This window comes from Arvicola amphibius, chromosome 1, assembly GCF_903992535.2.
Source record: "Arvicola amphibius chromosome 1, mArvAmp1.2, whole genome shotgun sequence".
Classification (NCBI taxonomy): domain Eukaryota; kingdom Metazoa; phylum Chordata; class Mammalia; order Rodentia; family Cricetidae; genus Arvicola; species Arvicola amphibius.
In genome coordinates this window covers 122,157,737-122,176,619 of record NC_052047.1, presented here as the reverse complement: position 1 = coordinate 122,176,619, position 18,883 = coordinate 122,157,737, and the positions used below count along the sequence as shown (strand labels likewise).

General features: G+C 44.1%; 1 protein-coding gene across 9 annotated transcripts in view; it reads left to right on the top strand.

The window, feature by feature from the left end:
* Dnah3 (dynein axonemal heavy chain 3) overlaps positions 1 to 18,883 on the top strand; it is a 235,906-nt gene that overhangs the window by 48,389 nt on the left and 168,634 nt on the right. For 8 of the 9 annotated variants that reach the window (XR_006020847.1, XM_042055422.1, XM_038346132.1 and 5 more), the window contains 10 exons: positions 1 to 60; positions 1,393 to 1,529; positions 5,110 to 5,311; positions 6,320 to 6,412; positions 7,846 to 7,956; positions 11,538 to 11,652; positions 14,230 to 14,428; positions 16,846 to 16,954; positions 17,155 to 17,268; positions 17,978 to 18,154. The exon at positions 1 to 60 is cut by the window's left edge and continues 120 nt beyond it. Coding sequence is in view for 8 of the 9 variants with exons in the window: in XM_042055422.1 (XP_041911356.1) it covers positions 1 to 60; positions 1,393 to 1,529; positions 5,110 to 5,311; positions 6,320 to 6,412; positions 7,846 to 7,956; positions 11,538 to 11,652; positions 14,230 to 14,428; positions 16,846 to 16,954; positions 17,155 to 17,268; positions 17,978 to 18,154 (1,317 nt within the window). In the remaining variant the exon portion in view is untranslated. The remainder of the gene's footprint in view (positions 61 to 1,392; positions 1,530 to 5,109; positions 5,312 to 6,319; positions 6,413 to 7,845; positions 7,957 to 11,537; positions 11,653 to 14,229; positions 14,429 to 16,845; positions 16,955 to 17,154; positions 17,269 to 17,977; positions 18,155 to 18,883) is intronic. The other variant, XM_038346125.1, reaches the window with a different exon arrangement.

Genomic DNA, 18,883 nt, shown 5'->3' with positions numbered 1-18,883 from the left:
GAAGAGGGCAAGAAATTTGGCACTGTGGACACCTACTGGAAATCACTGATGGGTCAGGCGGTGAGTTTTATCTCTTGTGTCTCACCAGCAGAAAATATTATCATGGTGCTTTGTGTCTACATCCTCTGACACTACCAAGTAAAATTTAAAATTGACATTTTAAATCATTGTTATAATTTATTAAAACTTCAAGTATGGAAATATAGTATATGAAAAGGAGAAAGGTTTTGAAATCTTACCTGCCTATAGATAGTTCTTAGCAGTTTACATTATTTATCTCTCATGTCTAATGAGATAAAAGGCTTTGTCAAAGAGCGATGCAATAACATTTTCATAGGTTAGGAATCCTTTTAGATATCAAATAGTGGTGCATATTGATACTCAGTTATTTATGATTTTTTTTGGTAAATGTGATGACTCAGATATAATCTTAGAAGTCAGAAACTACTTAAGAAGAACATGAATTCCACTCTCTTATAACTCTGCTAGGAGGACACAGGCTTGAACACAAGCTGTGTGTGTGTGCAAATAGCGTATAGATGATAGAGAGTAATACACTCTCCCCGGAGTGTCCAGGAGATCTCCAAAGCAGGTGACGTTAGAACCAAGCCTTGAAGGATGAGTTACACATGCTAAGATGTATCTCCTGAAAGGATGTAGTTTTCCTTTTTTGAAAAAAAAATGTGGTACATGATCTGAGACTTTATCTCGGTGGAGTATAACTGCTTAGATGACTTGGAGTCCAGACTCTAGCGGTGAGGTATGGAGGGCAATTATAGGACCCAGTCAGTGGAGCAGATTTGACATTATTCTTCTTTGGTCATGTGCTATAGAAACCCACTAAGTGGAGGCCAAGAAAAATTACTGGGTGACTCATAGAACACAAGAATAGAAGTGTATTCTGGCCTCCCAAAGGGTCACCAGAGTCGAGGAAACCTTCCAGAGCTCACCAGCACTCTATGTATACCCCTTGCCCATACTCCTCTCTCTACTTTTCCCACTTGGGGTGCTCCCTACCGACTAGCCTGCTCTGCCACAAAACATCTGGCAGGAGATGATCCTTACACGGCCCCAAAGCTCCTTGATCAAGGGGTCCCCACAGACCAGAACAGAATGCCATGATCTAAGTTTTAGACCTCCAAAATGTTCAGATGAAATTGATTTAGCGAGATTGTGATGCCCAACCTGTACCCAGTCAACCATGATTGAAGGAATGCAGTCATGCTCACTGAGTCGGCCCTGTGGGACTAGGGAAGCTGGCTCAGCAGCATTACTAGTTGGTGGGTTGATTGTGAATTCATTACAATGACCAAACTCAAGTATGCATAGTGATTCTCACGTGTGTGTGTGTGTGTGTGTGTGTGTGTGTGTGTGTGTGTGTGTGTAATCCAGGTAAAAGATACCAGGGTCCTGGTGGCAGCTGACCAGCCAAGAATGACTGAGAAGCTTCAGGAAGCCAACCTTCTATTGGAAGACATCCAACGGGGGTTGAATGACTACCTGGAAAAGAAAAGACTCTTTTTCCCCAGGTATGCAGGATTGTTCTTTTATTGGGGCCTGCCCTCCAAGGCCATATGTGGATGGAATTACATTTTTCATGTTAGATTTGAATTATGTCCATTCCTGCTTCCCTGTTCCCCAAGAGATGGTATCTAGGAATTAACATGCCTCCTTAGCCATCATCTGGAGTGAAGCTGAATGGATTCTGTAGGGGTTACATCTTCACTTGGACCAGTCAATATTGTTGTTTCTGTCCAGAAAGGGCATAATAGTTATGATTAAGACCTAGTGTTTAGAGCTAAAGAGATATCTCTTGAGATCCAAGATTTTCTATTCATTCCCTGGAAGACCTTCAGCAGATCTATCTGAGACTCGGGCTCTCAGGATGAAATTGAGATATGATAACACAAATGACTCTTAGTTTTTTCGTGTTTCTGTGCAGGTCAATGAGCTACATATAAAACAGAACCGTCAGCTAATTTTTTGAGCATTAACATTTATAGCTCCTGGTACAGTAATTTTCATAAATATTTATCTTTTTCCTACAAAAGTTCATGCTTTATGTAAAAGTCAGCGTGGTTTTAGAGGGCTACTTCCGAGAGATCTCATTCCTGCAGGTCTATCCATGCCAAGTTCCCTGTGGCCGGTCACTCCATGTCATTTAACTCAATAGGCTGTAGGTTTGCATACCTATAATCCCAGTACCTGGTAGGCAGAGGCAGGAGAAGAACCAAGAGTTCAAGGTCATTTCTCAGCTACAAAGTTGAAGGCCAACTAGGGCTACATGAGATTCTACCTCAAAGGGCATCAATGAGAATCTGTAAAATGGCTGGATACAAAGTTTACTTCTCTACTCTCCACCAAGAAGAAAGGATAGGGTTTTACAGGTACAGTGGTGATGCTTTTGGGTTTATCTGTGGGAGAAATTCCCTTGGTATCTGCTCAGTACAGTGCTCTCTGCGAACTCTTTTCTCATATTCTTTATTTGCTCTGTCTTATAGTCAATAGCCATTTGTGCCCATTGTTTGTTATTTTTATTTTATGTGCATGGATGTTTGGCCTGCATGAATGTCTGTGCACCCCTTGCATGCCTGTTGCCTAAGGAGTCCAGAAGAGGGTGTCAGATCCCCTGGTACAGATGTGAGCATCCATGTGGCTACTGGAAATCAAACTGAATTTGGAAGAGCAGCCAATGCTCTTAGCTGCTGAGCCATCTCTCCAGACTACCACTGGACATTTTAAAGTGTCTCAGAAACTGAAGTTTTAATTTATTTAATACTATTTTTTAACATAAGGAACTACTTGTGGTCAATGGCTCCTCCTTTAGACAACACAGACAAACACAAACAGCAGAAGAAACGTTAACTTGGAAGCACATCATTGAGAAGAGATTAAATTCTGGAAACCTCCTGAGGTTTGGGCTTTTTAAAATATTTTTATTTTATTTATGTATGTCATGTGTGGGAGCATGCCCATGAGGGCAGATGTCCACAGTGGCCAGAAGAGGGCACTGGATCCCCTGGAGGTAGAACTACAGGCAATAGCTAGCAGCCAGGTCCTCTGCGTGAGTGGAGCACACTCTTCACTGAACCATCTCTTCAGCCGCAAGACCTTTAGTTCCAGCCTTTTGCTGCCATTACTAGTAAGAACAGTGATAGCCAACACTAATACAGCAGTTACATCTTGTGTCAGGACATCACACTAAGTGATTTATACTTAGGTAATCTTTAGAATAATCCTATAACAATGGAATCATTATAATTATCTTGACTTTCTAAGCGAGAAAACAATAATTTCCCCCCAGGAAAGACAAAACTGATAGATGTCCAAGCTGAAATTCAAACCCAAGGAGTCTTGATGTGATATTCAAATATTTAATATCTTTGAGATACATTTCTACCTGAGTTAAACACACATTACCGCTCACGGAAATATCTCAAGAGTTTATGCATTTTTTTGTAAAATAAAATCAATCACTTTCACTGAATACTTTGAACTGTTGGTGATAGTCACATGAACTAGTTTTTCTTAAAAAGTACAGAAAGCTAAATGATTTTACACTGTTACTCTGTCTTTGGGCCTTGCACATAATTAATAGAGATCAATCACCCAACTGAGTATTACTTAGAAATGGTAGAAACTGACATCCTCGTTAGGTTTTGATCATTCAGTCAGCCTAAAAGGAGTTACTGAACCCTTCCTACCTTCTCAATACCGTGCATAGTATATCAGTTTGTTTTGCTATGTAACAAACACTCCAAAACTTAGAGGCATAAAACAACAGCCAGGGGGCTGGAGAGATGGCATAGAGGTTAAGAGCACTGGCTGTTCTTCCAGAGGACCCAGGTTCAATTCCCAGCACCCACATGACAGCTAACAACTGTCTGTAACTCCAGTTTCTGGGGATCTGATACCTTCACACCAATCTACATAAAATAAAGTTAAATAAATTATATATTAAAAAGCCATTGATTTAGCTCACAGTTGTATGGTATGGCACATTGGGCTGGGCTTAACTGAATGGTGTTTCTGTTGGGAGCTCACTCAATGTGACTAACAGTCAGTTGGCAGTTGGTCCTAATCCTTTGCCTGGTGGTTGGATTCCTGCTTCTGGGAACTAGGAAGGTTTGCCTAGGTTTGTTCAATGGTCACAGGAGCATCAAGAGTGCCAATGATAAGGTCTCCTGATGTTTAAGGCTTGGACATTGAACACATTTGTGTTCACTAGATTCTGCCAGCCAAAGCAAGACAGAGAAATGGCCTAGGATCAAGAGATGCCAAAATCAATTGTTCCCCTTAGCTTGGGCTGGCACCATGGTCTATGGCACTATGGACAACTTGTAATCCATCATACTAAGCAAGACCATAATCCCATGGACCCTTTCTTTATAGAATTTTCAGTCCCAGGTTCATAAAAGAGGCTGATGCCTTGAACATATATTTTTGGAGGTTTGGTTTCACATCTTTAGAGCCTGAGCAAGTGGGGAAGTGGCTACCACCTCCACTTAAAAAGAGGTCTCTGGCTGCATATAGGTTCATTACAAACACACTGTTCTATCTGCTGTACTGGATTACATAAGGGCATGTTCATGCAAATATATAATGTACTTCACAAACGTTTTCCTTTCTACCTTTAACTTTTTCTGGCATATCTATAGACAAGAAAGACAATCTCCTCTTATCTAGAGGTTCTTGACACTCACTGCGTGCTAGGGTCAGTCAGGATTTAAGACATTAAAGATTTCCCCAGACATTATCAGACATCAGATACAAGGCACTCTCTAGGTGTTTGGACCTCAGCATTGGAACTCTTAGGAGCTCCCCAGGCGATCCTGAAGTACAAGCAGTGCTGAACACCAGCCGATCATTCCAATCCCTGCAGTGATGAGCTCATACATGCCTACTCCTATTCTTTCTCTTGCTCTCTGAGTCAAAGTGATCTTTCATAGACCAGATGGGTGATGGAGGAGAGGAGCCAGGCCCAGGAAAGACCTTGGGATGCAGCTGGTAATCACCTGGGAGGATCCACTGGCCAGGAGCATCCCCTTGTTGGAAATGTGAACCCTCAAAAGAGCTCCTTGTGACAATATTCTCTTTACTTTGAGCTAGGTTCTTCTTCCTGTCAAATGATGAGCTTCTGGAGATCTTGTCAGAGACAAAGGACCCACTCCGTGTGCAGCCACACTTGAAGAAGTGCTTTGAAGGAATCGCCAAGCTGGAGTTCACAGACAACCTGGAAATCATGGGCATGATCAGCTCAGAAAAAGAAACTGTTCCATTCATACAGACAATCTACCCAGCAAAAGCCAAAGTAAACCCCTTGTGTGTTTGAGGGGAGCTCTTTTCTTCACAGCAGAGCAAACTGGAGATGGGGGGTGTACCCTGGGCTAAGATCTTGGGCTCTAGTTTGTGGTGTAGAACATTTGGGTCCCAATACTTAACAACTAAATCATTTTTAATAGTTACTCCATCTTCCTGGGCCTCAGTTCACCCATCTCTAGGATGGGGATTATACTGGAGGCCACAAATAAAACTGGAAAGATCTTGACTAAAGATGACAGACGCAGTAACAAGAATCAGATTCCAGGTGACCTGGTGACACTTTCAGAGCCCAGGTAATCAATGACCCACTCAGAGAAAACATAGAATTGGTGAAAAATTTCACACCACCTAACCTGTCTTTTCAGATGTACACTCTTTGGAGAGGGGGGCGGTGCAGGGTCTCGTTATTTAGGCCTGCCTCACCTTAAACTTGAGGTCCTCCTCTTTCAACTTCCTGAGTGCTAGATTACAGCCAGTGCTGCTACTCCAAGCTATTTGATAAGGAGTAAAATTTAAGTGATTGCCAGTCCTGTGGGAAAGAGCAGCGCCCAAAGAGGTAATACTGTTCTTACAGAGGACCCAGTTTCAGTGCCTAGCATCCCTGTCAGTTGGCTTACAACTGTGTGTAGCTCCAGTTCCAAGGTGTGTCATGCCTCTGGTCCCCTCAAGCGTTTGGACTCACAGGTACAAATTCATGCATAGACATGTATGCATACACATAATTTTAAAATAAAATATAAAAAGAAGAAGTTTATTAAAATAAGGATTTCATTTGCCTCCTGAGAAGCTGCTGGCTTGAGGAGATGACATGAACTTAGAGGAGACACACTTATTAGATAGCTGTTAATAAGCATAAAGCAATTAGTCAAAGAATATTGGCTTGAAAAGGCAGCAATTCCCCCAAGCCTGCTCCAAAGAGAGATCTGGGCTCCTCCCACGGTCTCTGTCCAGCTTTGATTGACAGTTGCTGCCTCCTGCTGTTTCTATCTCCCCACAGGGCATGGTGGAAAAGTGGCTACAGCAGGTGGAGCAGGTGATGCTGGCCAGTATGCGGCAAGTTATCGGAGATGGGATTGAAGCATACGCTGAGGTAAACAGGAATTAGAATACCTATGCCAGGGCTTTGGGACTGTAGAGAAAGCTTGGGGGAGTGGTCTGGATGGGCCAGTTCACCTGGACCTTGACTGTACTCCGGAAACCTACCTCTCTGAGCTTCTCTGGGACCTTTGACCTGTGAATCCGAGGGCAGTGAGCATTTTCCTGGTGGAGTTAGCTGGTCGAAGCAGATATGGAAGAGAAGAGTTACCTAGGTGATGAGGGTTGGATGGGAGTAGGGGCTTTGCTTTCTGTCACATGGGACTGATGGCTCCATTTAGTTCCCCTTCCAGGTGGGCATTCATTTGGATCACCTGTGAGTGACATTCAAAGCCCCCAAAAGCCTTAATGGAAACAAGTACAACCCAAAGCCTAAGAAAAAATAACCTATTGTGACAAATCTTCAGCAGCCAGCCTCCAGCCAGAATCCTGTTAGCAGTGTCTGAGTTTTGTCCCCTCTTTAAGTGTGGGCCTTACTTCCAGGCCCTACCTCATGGTAAGACTCCGTCTATCAAACAAACATGTGCACCTAATGCCTTTGCACAAAGGTTCTAAAGACCAACCTGGCTGTCCCACATAGCAGATTTCAAAATCTAAATTCCATTTTCCCTGATAAGTTCTGAGTCTCAGAGCAAGAACTGCCAGTGTGAAGTTAGCTATCAGGAGTTCACACTTTCTATGAAAGGCCAAGCGAACACCCCCACCTCTGTGAGCCAGAATATGGCTGCAGTACCTAACTCTGCCCTACAGCGCAAAAGCATCATAGACAAGATATAAATGACAAACATGACTGTGTTGTGATAATAACTATGTACAACTTCAAGCAGACTTGATCCACAAGGTCTCACGGAGCCCAGGCTGGCCTCAAACCCACTATGCAGCCAAAGACACCTTTGAACTTCCCATCCTCCTGCCTCCAACTCCCCTACGCTGGGATTACAGGCTTGCACCACCAAGCCAGGCTTCACCCAGATCTTAAGTTTAGGAAACAAAAGCTAGGGGAAGAGGACTTAGCTAAGAAAGCATGCCCCAGCACCATGATATAACACAGCCACTAAAAGGTGAGGATCGAATGCTGTCCAAACACTACCTTGGTCACATAAAAAAAAAGTCTTGAAGTGATGAAATCATGCAGAGTAGAAATTGTTTTGTTTTCCTTTTGCACAAACCTTTGGGACAAAGACATAAATCACGAATCCCAAGCCTGGCATGGGTGGCACACACCTTTAATCCCAGTATTCTGGTGGCAGAGTTCTGTAAATTTGAGGCCAGCCTGGTCTACACAGTGAGTTCTAGGATGATACAAGGGGATTTTTGTTTTACTATTAGGATGAAGTGTGTGGGCAGCTTAGGGGGTAGTTATAGAAAGTCAATTTAAATCACACATGAAGAACCGATTCTACAGTCAACACCACCGCTCCTTCCCAGGTCCCTCGTAAGGCCTGGGTCTTGCAGTGGCCTGGCCAGGTAGTTATCTGTGTCTCCTCCATCTTTTGGACCAAGGAGGTGTCTGAAGCCCTAGTTGAAGACACCCTGCTGGTAAGTGAGCACACCTTAAAACCTACAGAGGAGAGCCAACATGAGCTAGGATAGAGTAGTCATTTGGGTCATTTAGAACAGGGATCGCGGAAGTCAAGAGTTGTCAAGGAGACAGTGAAGTGGGAAATCTGGATCTGGGGATCTCTTTGGAGCCTACTGCTAACTGTGTGGGTTTTCCTATGTAGAAATCCTGAGCGGCAAGATGCTAAGTGTAACCAGCTCTTGCTTGCGGGGGGTTACGTGGGAGACTTTCCAACAATTCTCCTGGAGACAGGAGGCCATGTTTGCCTCTTTCTTTCTGCTACTGCCCCCTTCTTTCCAGCCCCAATCCCAACCAAGTCCCCTGTCCCCAGTTCTCCCTTCTGCCTTCTCTGGGAGACCTGGTGTACTTCCATCCTGCATATCCTCAGACCCAAACCTGCATTTCCAGCTGATGCCAAGGCTTCAGAGCACGAGACCTGGTGGACATGACATCTCATCCCAACGCATTTACTCATTGATTTTGTGACCATGAGCAACTTATCAACCCAAGTGTCAGTCATCTGTGAAATTCAAGGAATTGTTACGTTGAGTCATGGTGTGACAGGAAGATTAAACAGATGCTAATGAACCAGCCAGTGCTTAGATACTAAGCTGTGAACTCAATAGGGGAGAGGCCGTGTTTGTTCTGTTCCCAGTTATGTGGTTTCATGCAGTGTTGAGCACATAGTAGGTGTTCACTAAACATATGCTCAGTGAATGAGTAACAGCTCCACCTCAGCCATAGATAATTCACCGGATCCCTGAGATTTGCCTATGGAATCTTGGCTACGGACCAAAACATACCTTTAATTACCATGATTTGCTTAGATATCAAAATTAAAAGATTGGTACCTACCCAAAGCTAAAATTTATGGAAATCAATGTGACTAATGCCTAATACATGGATGCAAGTTTCATTCATGACATCGTTGCAAACTTCAGAAATAGAAAGTGTCTGACTTTCATAGCTGCGTGCCTATGCTCCGATTTGTTTGTTTTCAGCCTGTAGACAGGAGACAGAAGAAGTTTCTCATAACACACACACACACACACACACACACACCACACACACACACACACAAACACTGGATGGTCTTCTACAGGAATCAGGTGCTGTCACACAATAATCATCTATCTGCCTACCCATCTATGTATCCATTTGTCCACTTTTCCATTCCTCCATTCATCTGTGTAAATCCATCTACTCATCGATTTATCCTTCTGCCTATCTGTCCACCCAGGCGCCGTCCATCCATTTATCTACCATCCATTTATCATCCTATCCATCCCTTCCTCTCTCCCTCCCTCCACTTATCCATCTACACACTCATTTACCTATCTGTTCCTCCAGCCCTCTCTCCATCCGTTCATCCATCCATCTACCCACATAGTGTCCATTACTTCAGCTGTCCATTCCCCAATCTCGCCACCCATCTGCCACGTATCCATTCATTATTCATTTAATAAATGCTGGCTTAGTGTCTGAGACTGCTGCTAGGAAAAAGTAACCAGAGGTAAATAAGGTAATCACACCATCACTGTTCCCATGGATCCAGAATCAGTCTAGTAAGGGGGCTAAAAAGGCACCGGCTTAGAACTGTAATAAAGAAGGAAGAGAGGTACCAGAGGCGTGGGAGGAAAGAGGGAATCTGAGAGAAGGGCTAGGGTTGGGGATGCTCTCCTGCAAAATTCTTGTCTAAGAGAGACTTGAGCCATGAGTGACAACTGGCCAAGTAAAAACGACAAGGAAGCTTGTTCCAGAGAGGAATTAAATGTGCGTAGCTCTGAGGATGGAACGCACAGGAGACTAGGGTGGAAGGCGCAGTGCACTGCAGCAACCTTGTCCACACAAAACAGTCCAAATTCAAGTTTTGAAAGGTTTATCTGGACAGAACATTTGTATACATTGTCATTTGTAGCAATATTGAATAATAAATGAACTGATTAGCGTTTTTCCCCCCAAATCCTTCCACTGCCTCAACTCTGAGTAGTATAGATTGCAATCCTATCTTGGGCTACGTACAAGTTCCAAATTAAAACTATATGATTTACATAAAAATCCAGTAATATTACAATCCAGTTTAACATGCGGGACCGTAATTACTTAACATACTGATATAAGGCCGGATCGTATGTTGCTGCAATGCCCCTGGCACTGTGTAAGCCTGAGGATGCTCTGTCACCTCTCTGGAAAAAAGGCTGACTCTGTCTTGAATCCGTAACTAACCCATCTGACAAGCAGCAAGGAGTCTCAGATTCTTGACGTGAGCCTGTTGTCTGGCTTAGAGACAGCAGCTGTACCGTAGGCAGGGGAGTTCCAGAGCACTGTGGGGCATCTCCATCTCCAAGGGCTTTTCAGACAGCAATTCATGGACAGTGAAAGCAGTAGGAACCTCTTTATTTCTACATGCTGGGCACATTATAACTAAGAATAGCACCACCATTTATGGGGTGCCTTATTCATATCAGACATTGTGCCCATGCCTCTCAAACTTGATCTCAACCCTCAGGGGAGCTTTCTGGCTTAGTTGCAGCCTTACGAATTTCACACACCTAGAGGCTCGATGGACTCCAAAGCATATTGCGAGAAAATTGAAATGGTGGAAGCTGATCTCAAGTGGTCTCCCTTTCTCATATTTCTTTTATAATTAATTTTTACTGGTCTGCAGAGTGAGTTCCAGGACAGCCAGGGATACACAGAGTAACCCTGCCTCAAAAAAAAATTCTTTTTATTTTTTAACCTCTTCATTTTGAATACAAGGCTTATATATAATCTCACAAAAATAAAACAAAGAATTCTCATATACCCTTTATCTAGATCATCAGATGTGAATATCAGGGAGAACCAAAATAAAATGATCCAAATCAGGAAATCAATAATGATCTATTACTGTATAGACCTTTTAACTTTGCCAGTTGAATTGTTGCCCTGTTAAAGGTCTAACCTTTTCCTAAGCCAAGACTCTGTCCAGGGTTACATGCTGCATTTTTTCTCCTCCTCTTTATCTTTTTGTAAGTGAAGTCATGTCTTCCTATGTAGCCCAGGCTATTCCCCTCCTACCTCAGTCTCCCAGGGGCTGTGATTCATGGGTAAAGATGAATGTCCCACCTATCTGTCCAGCTTGTCCTGCCTGTTCCCTGTGTCTCTTTTATCTGAGAAAGTTCCTTTTGCTAATTCAGGACTACTGTGCACTACACATATAACAAAACTCACCCATTTTAGCACACGGTTCTGTTTTGACAAGTGCATACAATCATGTGAACACAGTCAGGTGCAAAACAAGAATCAGCGCTTCGTCACCCAAAATGCCTTTCCGCCTCACAGTGAGACTGTCCTTACTCTAAGCATCCTCAATTGTGCATGTCTGCCCCGAAAGCTTTGTCTGTGGCCTCTTTTAATTAGAAGATCCATCTTGAGGTTAATGTATGGGGTGAGGAAAAGGATGGTTTGAGGGAGGACATCCAGGTCTGGCTTGGACCTTTGGATGTCAGCCCTCAAGATGGGAACCGCTGGAGGAGAATCCACTTTGAGTAAACGTTTCTTCCTGTGGCCCTGCCAGGACTTTCTGAAGAAGAGCAATGACCAGATCGCAGAGATTGTCGAGCTGGTGCGCGGGAAGCTGAGCAGTGGGGCGAGGCTCACTCTCGGGGCCCTCACCGTCATCGATGTCCACGGTAAGAGTACAGACTCTTGGTGTCGCTCAGTCCAGGAAAAGCAGCTGGCTAGGCACGTCATTTGAGTCTCTGAATGGGATGCCTCAGGGCTTCCCAGTCCGTCTGAGAGCACTGAGGACCCAGTGCCAAAGCCCCTCCCATCACAGCGACTCGCTAAACAGGCACCAGCTGGGTGAATGATTGCCTCGTTAGCACGGCTGATGATGCTGAATTTTCACCAGGTGCTGAGCTTTGTGCTACATGTTTACATTTTCTCATTTGCACAAACATTTCTCAGGCTAAGAGCCGGTGGTTAGAGAAAGAGATAACGTGCTGGGAGACACCGCATTTGGAAGTGGCAAAGGCACCTCTCTCTGTCTGCTTCCAAACCCAAGGGGCTGGAAATTGGCAGCTGTGCAGGGAGAGGTAATGAGAGACAACGCCTTCTGCTCCTCTTTAAACAAAAGAAAACAAAGGAGGAGGACAAGGAGGAAGAATTGGGGTCTTTATGGAAAATAAACCACCTCCACACCCTTACTTCATCATCACCAAGGAAACTGGGGCTGGACCAGGCTGGTTGCCTGGGAACAGGTCTTTCTTGCTCATATATCAGCTTACTAGTGTGTCACAACATCTATTCCCTTAGGACTGGTGCTCACTTCAGTCTGACCAGGCAGAGAGATCAGGAAGAGAGGAGGGGGCTTCTGTTCCTCACATGGCCACACACCCACCTGGAGGGGGTGATGAGTGCAGGCATGATTATCGCCCAGAGTGGCTAGGTTCATAAACACACATGTATGCATGCACATACATGCACTTGTACGCACACTGCTCAGTGAGGACAGCTCCTAAGTGTTCCCTCATGCATACCTGTAAGAGTCCACTCAGAGATCTCAACAGCTCTCATCCCATGAGCACCTACGAGCCAGTTAACGATTCCTACAAGTTCATACCCACCCTTCGACTTCAGGAATTATCACTGTCAGTAACTTAGCTTCGAAATCCTATGAGAGGAAGAAAGGAAGCCAATAAATGTATTACCCAGCTGCTTCCTGAGGCTGGAAGTAAAAACACCTCTACCCATGAATTTGTGGAATACTTTTTCATGCCATCTCAGATCAAAATGATGCCAGTGTCCTAGGGTATCCATCCTAAGCCTGGAATGGGGCCCAAAAGGTCATATCGAGAATGTGTGAGCACTCAGGGTCACTATCTTGTAAAGTCTCTGGGTCAGCCCCACCCTCGTCCACATGAATTTCATAATAATAACATGAAGTAATATTTCTATAATATTTGTTTATGTTGGAGAGTACTCTCTGGTCCTGCCTCCCCCCATTGTGTATCTGTATACACAGTATATTTACTTTGAGTCCTCCTACCTATTCCAGGTGATATAAGATACTCTCTCTTCCAGATTGCTCAACCAAGAGACAGAAGTTTGAGTAACTGTCCCAAAGTCACAAAGCTAGTTCATGGTGGAACCAAAATTTGAACCCAAGGGTATCAGTTATTTTCCTTTCTTTTACAACAAAATATCTGCCAAAGCCACTGAAGGAGGAAGTGTTTATGCTGACTAACAGTTTGAGGGTTCAGACCACCATGGTGGGAAAAGCACAGCAGCAGAAATATGGGCCAAATAGTCACATCCACAGCCAGGAAGCAGAGAGCAGCAAACACCAGTGCTCAGTGAGCGGTCTTTTTATGCAGTCCAGGATAGACCCCATTCCAGGGAATGGTGCCCCTAATGTTTAGTGTGGGTCTTCCCTGTTGCTTTCTTTCTTTTACGCTATGGCTATCCTCCTCAGCAACTGAAACTCCGCCCCTACCAGTGGCGGTCTGGCTTCAAGAGCTGCTGCCTGAAGAAATTCTGTTCCCTCAGGCACCGACTCTTTCAAAGATACAACAGTAACTTATCAAATCTCTGTCCTGCTAAAGAACTCAAGATTCAAAAGATGAGGTAGAATCCTGGTCCCCAGAGAGGCTGAATAGCAAGCAGCTCACTCAGATCACCTCGAGTCTCCCAAGAAATTTCCATGCTGCTCCTTGCCCCTCATTATAAACCCTTCTCTACCTGGCTCCTCCCTACGACTTCCTGTCAGTCGCTGATGCAACCTCCTGACTGCAGGTGAATTTTATTTAATCAAACAATCTGCACAATCAAACAAATGTTCCAGAGCATAAACAAAAGTAACACACCTTAAAATAATATTCTACAACACTTCCCCTTTCAATTAACTTAATCTGAAAATTCCTTTCAGGCATTCCCAGAAGCTTGTCTCTTTAGGGACTCTAGACTCAGTCAAGCTGACAGTCAGTACCCTATACCAGGCCACCTGATTTCAGGGTGCACATTCAGGACCTCTGCTCTACTTCCTGACAGAAGGCAGCACAGTCTTCCATGCCCCTAGGAAAAAGCAAACTCCCGCTTGTGAAAGCCCCTGCAACCTGCAGGCTGGAAGCAGGCCAGGAAGATGCCAGAACATGAGATAGCGTAGGGCCTGAGGACCTGGATAGCATCCTCTTCTGCCTGAGGAGTCTGTGAAGATGGGCAGTTCTGACACCTCTATGTGCATGTGTCTCCGCATGGTGTCCCCTTAGCCCGTGACGTGGTGGCCAAGCTGGCACAGGATCAGATCACCAGTCTAAATGACTTCCAGTGGATCTCACAGCTGCGGTACTACTGGGAGGCAAAGGACGTTCACGTGCAGATGATAACCACAGAAGCCTTGTACGGCTACGAGTACCTGGGCAACTCCCCCCGCCTGGTCATCACTCCGCTCACAGACCGCTGCTACAGGTGAGCTCTGGAGCCCCGAGCTAAAGAATGGGAAGAGAAGGCAGGAGGGAAAGGCACCGGGCAGGTCACAGTGTTGGGTTCCTTACCCTCTACATTTCAATTTCACATGTCAGGAGTTTGCCCTTAGTTGTCAGCACCAACCACAAATGGAATTGGCTGGGAATGGGAACCCAGTGGGAATCCCAGTATGGACGAATACACCGGAACCAGGTAGCACAGCACTGGTGTATGAGTGAGACAGTCACATGTTGCTAAGGGAAAAGCTCAGCAATAGCAAAACTCAGTGTGTCGTCTGGAGAGCCCAGGGCCATGTGATAGACCCCGAAGGTCAGGACACAGACAGCAGGGCTAAGCATGTGGCCCTAAGGGAGAACATTTGACTAGCGAGCAGCCAAGGCCCTGCGGTCCATCCCCAGCACTGAAGAAAGTCCAGTGCAGCGAAGGAGCTTCTCGTCGTGGAGTGCAGTGCTTGGCCCCTTTCTTTACAACTCCTAACATTAGGTCCATTGACTTTCCAACGTTGTTATACCCAGATTTTCTAGGTGTCTGAATTGTACTACACACATTTTTTTTCTAGATTTGTTTAGTACAAAGCTAGACTGTAAAAATATTTCCAAGTGTTATGCTTTAAGATTCTTTAAATTTTTCCAGTCATGTGTTTTCTTTTCATTGGCCAGAATACACGGCATTTGTGAGTGCCCTGTCTTGTCTCTCCACTGACCTCCACTTCCTCTTCTGAAGCACTTTTCTACTTTAATGTCTTTCTCTCTCCCAAATCTAAATTCCACGCATGGGGAAAAACTGAATCTGGCTTATTTTGTTTAATATGGCAATCTCCAGCTCCTTTTATTTTCCTACCATGGACAAATTTTCCATTCTTAAGGCAGAATAAAATTCTCCACTGCTATATATGCTGCATTTTCTTTATCTATTCATCTACTGGCAGACGCGTCTGCTGATGTCTAACTTTGCTCTATAAACAGTATCACAGCAAACATGAGCGTGCAAACACCTCTGAGGTCCACTGGCTTTGGGTGTATACTTAGCAGGGCTATCACTCAATCACAGTAGAAGTATTTTCAGGTTTATTTGAGGCACCTCTCGAGCAGCCACACAGATTTAACATTTCCTACCAACAGCGCATGAATGTTAAATTCCCCCACCCCCCTTGCCAGCTTTGACTGTGGTTCGGTTTCTTGAGGATAGTCATTCTGACTTGAGTGTGAATTTGGACTTCCTTAATGACTAAAGGCACTGACCCCCCCACTTTGACATTTGTACCTCTTTTGAAAATTGTCCATTCAAATCATTTGCCTATTTATTATTAATTCTTATTTTCTGATTTTAATTCATCTTTCATGCCGGGCAGTGGTGGCATACGCCTTTAATCCCAGCACTTGGGAGGCAGAGACAGGCAAATCTCTGTGAGTTCAAGGCCAGCCTGGTCTACAAGAGCTAGCTCCAGGACAGGCTCCAAAGCTACAGAGAAACCCTGTCTCGAAAAACAAACAAAAAAAAAAACAAAAACAAAAACAAACAAAAAACTAAAAAAACCTAAACAAACAAAAAGAAATCTTTCATTTATGCTGCTCATTATACAGCAATTTTGCTTTGGAAATACAATCTATTGCTCAGCCTTCAGGACTTCAGCATGCTATAATAAATGACACACACGGCAGCATGATTATGAGAGTAAGGAAATGTCCGTCATCTGACATGACCATCAGTGCTCCCCCTGTGCTGGGAGCAGCTCTAATCTACTCATTCATCAGAAGCCCTGACTACCATATGCTATTATTAGCTGTGGTCATGAAGAACAATCGTGGCTCGAATGTGCCCGTACACCATGCATGACATCAGCTGACCTGAAATCTAATTAGAGCTGTGGAAGCAAGTGCAGAAAATAACAAGTTGCTATGTCACTGCCATCTAAAAACGTATTCCAAGGGCTTTGGGGCCTGTGTCCTCATTCATTTCTAATGCCTGCCAGGCCCTCTGCTCTCTCACTGCAGATATGAACTGTAATGTGGTTCCTAAGCTCAGGGCATACTCCAATGGGACACATGGATTTTTTTTTTTTTTGTCTCCGTTCCATCAGTGTTGGTGAGCTTCAGGATGTAGGATTGGAATATTTTCCCTTCCTATTTGGGTCACTTAGATACCCCTAAGCATCCCATTATTCATCCAGTCATTCTCTCAGGCAGCTGCATTTAGGTGGCCTCTGCCATGCACCAAGCACTGTGCTAGGCTCTGAAATTACAAGGCTAAACAAAACCAACTTTTTACAATGGTGATGTATTGTTCATATTATTGACGGAGACCTCTATTTGCAGGTTTCAAAATAAACAAAATCCAGGGTTGTATCTCAGGATTTGAGATATTATTTTGTGTTTGGCTTGTTTTTCTTTTCCTCTTAGGACTCTGATGGGAGCTCTGAAGCTCAACCTTGGAGGTGCTCCAGAGGGTCCAGCAGGGACAGGCAAGACAGAGACCACCAAAGATCTGGCTAAAGCCTTGGCTAAGCAGGTATGGAAGTGCCACCCATTTCTACCCTTTCTTCCTACCTCTCTCTGGACCCCAAGAGCAAGAAGTTCGAGACAATTTAGCCTAACAGGCAAAGGGGGACCCCAGTTCATTCGGTAGAATAGGAGAGAAGCCTTGCCCCTGTTTATGGTTCTGATTACTCAGCTATGAGGAAATTTACCCTGAATCCTCCCTCTTTCCAGTGTGTGGTCTTCAACTGCTCTGACGGTTTGGATTACAAAGCCATGGGGAAATTCTTCAAGGGGCTGGCCCAAGCTGGAGCATGGGCCTGTTTTGATGAATTCAATAGGATTGAGGTAACTCTCCTTCCTGGGGACATAACAAAGGGCTTGGACATGAAGCGGCCTTTTTCTGAGTTCTCAGCTCTTAAGAATAGCATCTGTGTATCTTCTCTATGGCCCTTGCATGGAGTAGGTACTTAAATACTAAACACAAACAGGTGCAAGGAGACAGCATGTGTATTTTAAACACATCCAACCTCCTGATCATATTTATCCATTCACAGGTTAGGTGGGCAGCTAGTCTATGTAACTGCATAAGCTCATGGGGTAAAGATGAGTAAGAAATGACCTTCTTCTTAAATGCTTGCAACCCAATAAAAAGAATAAGAATTAAACAAACAAAATATGATAGATGTCTACAATAGTAGTAAAAAAACATAAAAAGACACATCACAAAAAGTACTATTTAGAATCTATTTAGAGTGGAAATCAGAAACGTAAGCAGTGAGATTTGAACTGGTGGACAGTGAAAGCCTCTTGGGTGTCAAGCACCATGCTAAGATAAAATACTGTGGAAATGTGTTATACACACACACACACACACACACACGACACCACATATACACATGGACACACACACACACACGCATTTCCTTGCCAAATCCCCAAATTATGCTCGTCATTAAGAGCATAAAGGTCTAGTTCTCAGATGGCTGAGGTCCGTCCTTGCAGAGTGAGGAGGCAGGCTGGCAGAGCACACCCCAGTGGGGTATTCCTTCCACAGGTGGAGGTATTATCAGTGGTAGCCCAGCAGATTCTCAGCATCCAACAAGCCATTATTCGGAAGCTGAAGATGTTCATCTTTGAAGGCACTGAGCTCTCGCTGAACCCAACCTGTGCCGTCTTCATCACCATGAACCCTGGGTATGCTGGCAGGGCTGAGCTGCCAGATAACCTCAAGGTAAATGTTGGCCTTGATTTGATATAGCATAGATGTATTTATAGCATAGAAATTTCTAGGAGTATGCTCCTGAAGATCTCATAGTTAGCCTAATAGTAGGAATAGCTAATATTTCCAGTGTAAGATAATATTTGATCTGAGAACACCTCCCCAACAAGGTCTTACAGTGAGGAAGAATAAATACATAAAGATGAATGGCAATGGATATCAGAGAAACTATAGTAAGAGTGTGTGATGCGGTTATCTATAGCGGTCAGACAGCTGATATAAAGAGAAGTCAGCTAGGCATGGTAGAGAGTCATGAATGCTAAGGCAACAGCCGCCTCTTACCTCCAACTGACTATTGCCGAGGAGGAGTTGTTGCATTGTCTCCTTCCAGGGGAGGATGGAAAATTTAGCACTGTTCTATGAAGTCATCTAATCTTCACATCCTGCAAAGAGACAATAATTGAGGGTCAAACAAAGATCATCTATTTATGAAAGAACACCAAATTTCTTTTTTATATGTTTTTAAAATTGTTTTTATTGAGCTATATATTTTTCTCTGCTTCCCTCCCTTCTTCTCTCCTCCCCTTCTACCCTCTCCCATGGTCCCCATGCTCCCAATTTATTCAGGAGATCTTGTCTTTTTCTACTTTCTGTGTAGATTAGATCCATGTATGTCTCTTTTAGGGTACTCATTGTTGTCTAGGTTTTCTGGGATTGTGAATTATAGGCTTCTTTTTGCCT